This window comes from Mesoplodon bidens, assembly GCF_964165515.1.
Source record: "Mesoplodon bidens genome assembly, chromosome: 10".
NCBI lineage: Eukaryota > Metazoa > Chordata > Mammalia > Artiodactyla > Ziphiidae > Mesoplodon > Mesoplodon bidens.
In genome coordinates, this window is record NC_138172.1 from 43,894,380 (window position 1) to 43,904,133 (window position 9,754).

Here is a 9,754-nt window from a genome sequence, read left to right on the forward strand (position 1 = left end):
CCAGGAACCTCTGCTCTGCACATTGCACCTGGCCTGACCAGGAGGAAGGTGGCCCAGCCGTCTTGGCCACTGGAGTTCTCCTGGCTGTGGCCCTCCCTCCTTCCCAGGGCTGACTGGGCCATTCTTCCACTCTGGGGCAAGATTCTGTTCACATTCCACTCCAGGGTGGTGTCCAAGGTAGAGGGCAGCAGTGTATGTATGTGTTGGGGCATGGGGAGCAAGGAGAATGGGGGATGGGCAGGCCTTTCTGGTTCCCAAACAAGATGGTAGAAGAAGGGGTGGCTTTTCAGAGCTTTCCAACACTGCTGTTGCCAGGAACACAGGGCACCTGGAGGTGTGGCTGTTTTCCCCCTACAGTGACAACCCAGACTCTGGGACAGATGCACGGTTAGACACGGAGAGGAGGGAATAAAACTTGGGTTTATTCAGACTGTATCCTTCCCATTTGGGGTACAGAGTCAGGGGCATTGGGGGTGGAGAGAACCTTTGACTTCTAGGGACATTGGTGATCGCCGACCTTTTCTGTATGACCTTTGTGCTGCCAGGATGACTCGCTGAATGAGGGAGATGGTAATGAAGGGGCCCTTCTGGGGCCCTAGTCAATCTGAAACAGAGACCAGTGCAGCTGGCCCTGTCCTCGCCAGGAATTAAAGAGCAGAAGACTGAGAACATTTGACTTGTATTAAAAGAAATGAAGGCTGAAGGTCACTCACGGGGTTCTGTCTCAGGCAGTGGCGTGCATACTCACTCGTGTTGGCACGCGGGCCAGGCCCGTGAGAGGAGCGTGTGTGCCTGTACAGATTACATCCTCTGCGAGCAGCTGTGAGCCCCCATCCAGCTCTTGGGCTTGAGCTACTCAGAGGGGCTTCTTCCCAACTTTTCTTTCCCCCCTTTTGCAAGAACTGACGAAGGGGAAACTGCCCACAAGTCTCAGAAGATGCCCTTTCTTTTTGGTCCTTGCCTCATCTGTGCAGGAGGTAGGCACCCACCTCCGTCCCAGGGCCCTGGGGATGGGTGGGAGGCTGTGGTGGGAGGCGGAGAGGCTCACTGGGCAGCTGGCTGCGAGTGGCCGCAGGGCACACACACCTTCCCAGCTTCTGCCAGGCCTGTGCTGAGCCCGGCTGGACTGTGCAGGAACTGCCTCATCAGGGGAGAGGCGTGGAGCCCGAGGTGGGGGCCTGGGCCCCTGGGCGGCTCTGCAGGCGTGGTGACCGTGGTGGGGGAGGTGAGCACTGAGGTTCTGCACTGGTCCACCCTCTCATATTGCTCGGTCACTGTTCTTGTGGCTCCATAGTGCTGGGAGCCACCGGGCCCAGTCTGCAGCTCCAGAACACTTTTCTGCCGCCTGGTGAGCGGGGGGCTGGCTGAGGCAGGGGCATGCCGGGGCTGTCCGGAGCACTGGGTGGCTTCTTTCTTCCCGGCCTTGTCCCAGACATCTTTCTGGTGGGGCTGAGCCTGGCCCACATCCTGGGGGAGGTGTGTGCTTTTCACTGAGACTTCGAGGCTGCACCTGGGGCTGGGAGCCTCCAGAAGCTTCCTAGTGGCTGACTCGATGGAGGTAAAGGTTGGGGAGGAGGGTGAATCTCTGCTGGGAGGTAACACTCGAGGGAGGCTTGACTCTTCTCTCAAGGTCTCCAGCCTCTGAGTAGAAGGGGTGGTTGGGGCTGCTTGACTTCTGGCCTCAGTGTGATTTCTGACCTTGGCCTGACCCTGGACCTCAGTGTGGCATGTAACCTCCGTTTGGCTCTTGACTGCAGTTTGACTCCTGACCTCTTGGCCTGGGCAGTTGGGCCTGACTCTACTGCTCTCTGTGACACTGACCTTGTGTGCACTGTGGTCCTTTAGAGGTCCCTGGGAATGGCCTCTGGTGTTAGTCCCAGGCTGGAGGCTAGACATGGAGCTGAGGGCCTTGTGCACGGCCTCCTCGATGTCCAGCAGCCTGGCCAGGGTCTGTTCCTTCAGCCGGGCCACCTCTGTGCTGACCCTTGTCAGCTCCCCAAAGGCCTGCTCCACTGAGGCCTCGGGCTTGTTGGGGACAGCGGGAGCTGGAGGGGCCCCTCTCAGCTGGGGCACAGCTTCAAAGAGCCTCCTCAGTGCCCGCACGTCCACAGAGCTTTTGGCCTCCTTCTCCAGTGCTTGCACCTGGCTCAGGAGGCCCTGGAGCTCTTTCTGGCTTCTCTGCAGAATCTTGGAGCTCTCAGGGACCCCTTGCTGGGAACCGTCAGTGCACTTCTCTCCTGAGGGGCTGGGGCCCTGCTGTGGTGAGGTGGGGTCACTGCTGAGAGCCGAGAGCTTGAGGGGCTCAGGGCTCTGGTCGTTGCTGCCCACAGCCTGACTTCTGGTGGGCCTGGGGGCCACGGTGCTGGAGTCATGCTGGGGGCTGTGCTGGCTCTGTCCAGTGGAGCATCCAGCTGGCGATACTTGGCCCTGGCCTGCAGTGGTGGGGACCTTGGTTGGCCGAGGGTCATGGTCAGCTGTACCAGTCTCACCTTGTCTATATTTTCCTTGCCCCACCTCCTTAGAGGAGCTGGGAGAGAGGGCTGAGGGCTTGGGCAGCCAGTGAGGTGGGGGGATCTGGCTTAGGTGTGCAGGTTTGGGGGGCAGCTGGGGCTTCTTCCTTGGGTGCATAGTGGGCTCCAGTTTCGGGGTTTTTGTCTGTGAATCCCCAGGGCTTCTCTGGCCAGCAGCGCTGCTGTGGGACTGGAGAAGGGGGTCCTGTGTGGGCTCAGAGGCCTGCTGGATGGAATTCTCATCATGGCCGGCTTGGGCTGGGAAGTCAGGTCCCGTCACAGCAGCTGGGAGAGGAGGAGGAGGCGGAACAGAGGCATTATGGGAGTGCAGGCTGGCACCTGCAGCCTGAGGCCCAGAGGCCAGAGTGTGGGGGGCTAAAGGGGCAGCCTTCAGGGTGGTCTCTGCAGCTTGGAGGACCCCTGGGCCGAGTCCTGCTATCACCTTCTCTGGAGGTCCCCAGGCCTTCTGTGTGTGGCTCCCAGGCTCCTCTTGCCCAGGCCCGAGACTCTGACCTGGGCCTTCCAGGAGTGGGCTGGGAGCCTGAGACGGGAGCGCAGTCTCCCTGCCCCTTGGCAAGGCTCCTGTCTCAGAAGGCCAGACATCCCCCGGTAGGTCAAAGGTCCTGATGGGGTGAGCAGTGTAAATGCCATCCTGAATAGTCACCCACCCCCTAGGCAGCCCTCCAGGCAGTGCTTTCTGTTCCCCACTGACCTTTCTGGGGGCTGCTGGGATCCTGGGGTCACCTCCAGCCAGAGGCCTGGTGTTGCTCTGGGCAGTCCCAGTGGCTGTGGCCAGTACTTGCAGAAGACTATCCTGGGAGGGCATAGAGGCGATTCCAGGGGTGGGGCCCTGCTTGTGCTTGCTCAGAACTTGCTGGTGCAGGCTTTGGGCTTCGGCTGTTGCCATTCGCAGACTCTGCATGGCAGCCTGGAGGTTTGGGGACCTGGGTCCCAGGGGCACAGTCGTGGCTCCATCTGACTTTCCCAAAGCTTCCATCCCTTTCTGCCCAGTGCACCTGCTTTCCTGCTTTTCTTCCCCAGCCAGAGGGACTGCCTTTCCAATGGCCTGTGTGGGGCAGGGGGTGGCCCCTGGCCCTCTCAGATGCCTCATGCCCACGCTGGAGTCCAGTGGGGGAACATGGATGATGCTCTCAGTCAGGGGCAGCCTCTGGGCCCCCTCGCTGGCTGGCACTGGACTTGAGTCAGCCGGTGGCTCCCACCGCAGACTGTGCAGGCCACTCAGGTCTCCTTTGTCTATGCAGCTGGCCAGCAGCTGCACACTGCTCCTCTGGGGGGCCCTGCTGGTTAGCCGGGGCTGCAGAGAGTAGGCGGTCAGTGCCACTAGGCCCCGCTCTGTCTCCTGCATCACTAGCCCAGTCCTCGCCACCGAGGTCCCGAGGCCACAAGCCAGCAACTGCTGGAACTCAGGGTCCATGTCTTCGACCTTCCAGCTGCTGCCTGGTGCTGGCAGCTTCAGTGGCTTGAGGCGAAGCTGGCCCACTGGGTCCTCCTGCACCAGCAGCCCCTGCTGGTCCACGTCTGGCCGGCGCAGCACTTGGCGGACGATCCTGGGAAGCTCGCCAGGCACCAGCTCCTCCTTCCGAACGTGGGGGCCGCCCTGCCCTGGGCCTGGGAGCACGTACTTGGCAAGGCAGAGCTCCCCTGGCCCTCGGGCCTCCATGACGATGCCTCCATGGTGCAGGATGCCAGGCGTGGCGTGCAGAGTCCGCAGGGTCCCCTCAGCTGCAGTCTGTTGCCTCTCCCACACCCTATTGCCTGAGGGGCCCATGGGCTGCTCTTCCTGGAGGTTGCCCCCTTGGATGCTCTCAGCTGCCAGGGAGCCCATGGGGCAATTCTCAAAGAGCCAGGTGAACTTGTGCACAGAGCCTGCTGGGATGGGCTCAGGGATTACCCTGGATCCCTGGTTTTCCCTCTTGGCTGCCTCCAGGGCCTGGAAAACTTCCTTCTGACGAGACACCTGCCCTGAGGGGATGTCCACTCTGCTGCAGTATCGCACAAGCCCCCTTCTGCAGGGATGGCCTGAGGCCTGCAGAGGCTCAGTCTCAAAGACGTGTCTGTCTGTCTGTCTTTTCCCAGGCTGGACCTGGCTGACCTCAAGGTGCTGCTCCCTGGAGCTTTCTGGTCTGTCTGGGGGTTGGGGCGTGAACATCCAGGTGCAGGACTGTGCCTTGGCCTTGGGTGTGGGATCTGTGACCTCTGACCCCTGCTTCTCACCCAACTCACTCATTGGGCATGTCTCGAACAACCAGCGGATGGTCTGTACATCGCCCTTGGGGTATGCTTCAAGCTGAGGGCCTCCCTGAGGCTTTCCTTCTTCTTCCCGTCGTTCCTGCTGCTCCCGTTGGTGGATTACCTCCAGGGGCTGGGTCTCAAAGAGCCACCGGGCAGTGCCCACGTCTCCAGCCACCACTTCCTGCCGGGTGATGCCCCGCACGACGTCGACGGTACTGGGGTTTTGGCCTAGTTGGTCTAGGGGCTGTGTCTCAAACATCCACCTGTAACCCTGTACATCACCTCCGACTACCTGCTCTCTGCTGACAGAGGTCAGGGCATGGAGGTGGCCTTTGCCATCCTGCATGGCATACACCGGGGACCCTATGTCCTGGGACTGCCCAGCAGAATCAGTTCCTTCTGCTCTGCTTATGCTCCCATGGGCCGAAGCTTCACCCTGCCTGATGCCGTCCAGGGGTAGGGTCTCAAAAAGGTTCTTGAAGGTCTTCACGTCTCCCTTCACCCCATCCCTCTGGGGGGCACTCTGAGAGAGGGACAGTGCTGAGGAACCATCACTGGATAGACGCTCGTACATGAACCTCTCACCCTCCTGGGGTCCCACCCGCTGCAGGTGACCCACTTGGACCTTGTCTCTGAGTGTATCCAGGGGCTGCATCTCAAATAGCCACAGGGTGGAGCGGACATCACCGGGGACCGCTTCCTCTTTGGGTGGCGCCTCTGCTCCAGCCTCCTCTTCCCCCTTTAGAGTGTCTAGTGCTCGGGTCTCAAACAAATGCCGCTGCTGCTGAACGTCTGGACCAGGAGGGATAAGGTCTGGGGATGGCTGGAAGTCCTTCTCGTCCACCAAGATCTCCCGGATGGCATCCAGGGGCTGTGTCTCAAAGATCCAGCGAGTTGCGCTGACGTCGGGCCTGGCCGCCTCCTCCAGAGAGATCCCCCGGATCACCCGCACCTGGCTGGGGTCCCGGTTGATGGCGTCCAGAGGCTGCGTTTCGAAGAGCCAACGGGCAGACCTCACCGCGTTGCTTTGGATCTCCTCCCGGCAGGCGGCCTTGACCTCGTGGATGGCTCCCTCTGCGTCCTGGATGGCACACAGTGGCTCTGTTTGGAACAGCTTCACCGTCTTCTTCACATCGCCCTTCAGCTCCTGGATCTCTGAGCGCAGCTCCAAGGGGCTCTGCTCCTGGATGGAGGGGCGGGAGCCCAGGTGGTCCAGTGGCCGTGTCTCAAAGAGCATCCTGGTACCCTGGACATCTCCACTGGCTGCAGGCTCCCTCACTGTAGCTGCTGGTGCCTCAGCATGGCCCGTCAGCTCATCCAGTGGCTTCGTCTCAAACAGCCAGCGGGCTGCATGGACGTCCCCTCCAGATGGCTGAGGTCCGGCTGGCTCCTGGTCTGTGCTGTTGGCAAAGGAGCCTTCCTCAAACTTGCGGGAGGTGGCCTGGACATTGCCACCGGCCACGGGCTCCTTGGCAGGTGGCCTCTCATGGTCCCCAATGGCGTCCAGCCGCCAGTTCTCAAAGATCCAGCGCATGCACTGGACATCACCCTCAGTGGGCTCTTCGGAACCCAGGATCTCAGCCAAGTCTTCAGCCACAGCCTCAGCCAGATTCTTGCGGAGCTCGGGGTGGATGTGCTTGTAGAGGCGGCGGAGCTCGCTGGCTTGCCGCTGCTGGTGGAACTTGGAGAAGGACTCCTTGGGTGGCGGCAGCGGCAGATCCTCCAGAGCAGATGGTGGAGGGAGAGGCAGGTCCTCCGTAGCTGCCACTGGGATGCTTGGGGTGGGGGCCACCTGCGTCTGAGCGTCGGCCATCCTTCTGAGGAGAGGGGGCAGAGATGAGGATGGGGTGGGGGGCTTTAGGTGGGGTGGGGCTGGTTGCTGGGAGAAATGGCAGGGAGCAGGGCCCAGGGGCAGAGTAGCCCTGCTGTGGCATGTGTTTAGAGACCCCCTCCCTTTCCAGATGTCACCTGGGTCTCACCCTGCCACCTGCGTGGTTGATATATGACAAGTCTTGAGTTTAATGCACATGGAGCCATCCATCAAGGTGCTTCCCCAGAATCACCTGGCTTGCTAGGGAGCAAACAGGGCACTGCGGGCTTTGAAGCTCTGTCCTTCAGCCAAGGGATGCCCAAACCTCCAGTGGGAAAACTGGACATGCCCATCCTTGCCTGCCTTTGCCAAAATCAGTTTTTCCTTAGCAGACTCCCAGGTGAGTGGCCTGGGGGAATTCTGATTTAAGGGGTCCCAGTCAGGGAGAGGCAGGTCCCTAAACTGGTAACTATTTTCCACGGAGAGAAATAGTCATCAGTTATGTTTCCTTTTGTAACACCAGAGGGCGCGCTTGTCACTTTCACGGGGGAGGGGGGCAAGGCGGGTGGCCTGCCCAGCTCCACTCACCCTTCCCAGGCCAGGGAGGCAAAGCGGGGGGCCAGCAGCCCGAGCTACAGCGGAAGCAGCGAGGTTGAGTGAGGGTTCATCCTGTATCTCATGGTTAGGCAGAGCCTGATTCTGAATCCTAGTTAGGGGTTTTCTGTGCCAAGACTCAGAAGATCTGAGCTAGGGCGACCTCAAGGATCTTCTGGCCCAACCACTCTTACTTAAAGAAGAGGCCCAGAGTCAGATCTTGGCGAATGAGGGGCAGGCAGTGCTGGCTTGGAGTTCCTAGACCCTATAGGTAGGGAGTGTGAAGCTTTCTTAGTGGCAGTGGTGTCCCTCTGTTCCCCGGAAGGCACCCCAGGAGAGTGTGAGGGTGACACCCACAGGGAGGGGAGGCAGTGCGACCAAGGGCCTTCCTGCAGAGATAGCCCCGCCCCTCACTCGTGGACCCTCATCCCCAGTTGTGTGCCACCCGAATCTCCTGTGCTCCTCTTCCTTCTCCCTCTTCATGCCCATCAGCTTCCACCAAGGCCCCTCCCATCCCTGCCCCCCATGGCCTCCCACCGCTCAAGCCCTTCTCTGGTCTCTGTCCTAGGTGTCTTATCTGTCTTGTGAACAGGTGTACTAACAGCCCCCAGAGGCCAGTAGGGAAAGTGTGAGAAGCACGTTCCCCCTCTCACTGCCCCTGACCCACTGCTCTGCTCCACACTCGGTGCTAAATATAGCCGAGGTCCTGGCCTCAGCACAGCAGCCCTGCGCTGGGGAGAGGTCAGGCTCAGCCAGTGGGACCCTGGGAGCCTGGGCCCACCTCATCTCCTCCTCTGCCCTGGGCTCCCTGATCCTGCCTCCTGAGCTGGTGTCAGGCCCCTGGCCTACAGCATGACCAGTGCTAGAACCCTCTCCTGGCCGAAGCGACCTGGGGCTGGGGGAAGGACTTTCTTTTCACGGCTGCCTCAGAAGGGGGGAAACTGAGCCTTGCATGCCCCACCCCACCCCGACACGTCCACCAAAGGCATCCGAGCCCCAAGGAGTGTGACGTCTAAAGCCGGCAGCCCGAGTCTCATTACCTGCTCCGGGTGCTTCCTTTAGTCTCTGAGTTCTCATGAGGACCCTCTGCCACAGGCAGACCTCAACTGTCCCCACTCCTCCCTGTCCTGTCATCCGGGTGGCCTGAGCAGATGGCATGTACAGGCCAACAGCTCCACCCCATCCCCACCCCCAGGAATCTCCAGAATCCCTACTATGGTCACAAGTTGTCAGCATCACAAAGTCCAGAGATGGCAGACCTGAGGACCCACAGAGGTCACTGAGCCCAACCCCCTCACTGTTCAGACGGGGAAACAGGCCGCAAGATGGGAAGGAGGTGACCCAGGAGGCTCCGCCAGGTGGTAGCAAGGCCTTCCCACCGCGTTTCTTGAGGGCAGGGACAGGGGTGGGGTGAGGGCAGAGTTCAGAACTGGGACCAGACTTAGGGCAGGGCCTGAGCCTCAGTGGATGTCCCTGAGCTCGGCCTCCCAGGGCTGGGCCGGCCTCTCAGGGAGACCCCTACTTTTGCTTCCAGGTCTGCTCTTTCTTGGCCCAGCACCTCCACACATCTCTACATCTGGACAGACTCAGATCTGGTCGCCCCACCTTGCGTCCCCCCCCGCCCCAGATCTTCCCCAAGGGCTTTCCAACTGGGCAAGTCAATGGCCTGCATCCCACCCCAGGCCCTAGGCCATGATATTTGGGGAGCTGGGCTCAGGCCAGCCCAGGGGAGACATTCCTGGTCCAGATATGCCAAGACTTTCACCCGCAGCAGCTGGGCACCGGACTTGTCCTAGCAGTGCAGAGTCGGGCCCACTTACCCCTCTCCAGCCTCCATGTCCTCCCCCGCCTCCTCTATGCTTTCTTCTAGACACTGGGCCTAGCTGGGGCTTCCCGGGGAAGAAGCCCTGCAGCCTGAGGAGCTCCATACCTGTATTTTAAAAACTGCAACCCCAGGCCATTTCCTCCCGCAAGCCTTTCTGGATTATGCCAGGCTGGCTGGAACCTGCCCCTCTGCAGGCCTCAGGCCTGTGGCAGCCACTCTGGGAGCCCCCGTGGGGCTCACGATAACTGTCTCTTAACTTCTTCTTGGAATCTTTCTATCAGACCCCTCCACTCACCTGCCTCCAGATGCACGCCCCTCACCCTCCTTCCCCCACCCAGAGCTGCCCCTCATACATGCTACCCTGAGAGGGTCCAGGGGGCGTCCCAGCATGGAGAGCCAGCCCCTCCGTGGAGAGACAAAGGGGCGGGTTACTCACCCGAGGGTCCTGCTTGGCTGATGGGGGTTTGGGGTCTGTGGCAGGTATGGCCTAAGGGGCTGTTGTTCCTCTCGTTGTTTGGGGCTGGTCTTGCTCTGCCGGCTCTGTCAGATGCCTTCTTGCTGCCCTGGCTCCAGGTCTCTGTCCCCTGCCAGCCGCAGCAGCTGCCTTTATCTGGCTGGTTAGGGGGTGGGCCAAGGGGGGGGCGGGTGGGGGGAGGCTCAGTTCAGAGTATGAAGTGGTTCCGTTATTTTTAGGGCTTGTGGAAGTTAACTGGTCTGTCCCGGGAATCAGTTACATGTCCTTTCTGTTGGGGAGGGGAAGAG

At 60.7% G+C, this 9,754-nt stretch overlaps 1 protein-coding gene across 1 annotated transcript; it reads right to left on the reverse strand.

Moving 5' to 3' along the window:
* Positions 1-1,044: 1,044 nt before the first annotated feature.
* Positions 1,045-9,539, reverse strand: XIRP1 (xin actin binding repeat containing 1; the record flags this gene model as incomplete). The annotated part of the gene is made up of 2 exons (XM_081247011.1): positions 9,429-9,539; positions 1,045-6,580 (listed from the first exon to the last, which is right to left on the reverse strand). The coding sequence occupies exon 2, from the start codon at positions 6,574-6,576 to the stop codon at positions 1,045-1,047; it is 5,532 nt and encodes a 1,843-aa protein (XP_081103137.1). The 5' UTR covers positions 6,577-6,580; positions 9,429-9,539.
* Positions 9,540-9,754: the final 215 nt, after the last annotated feature.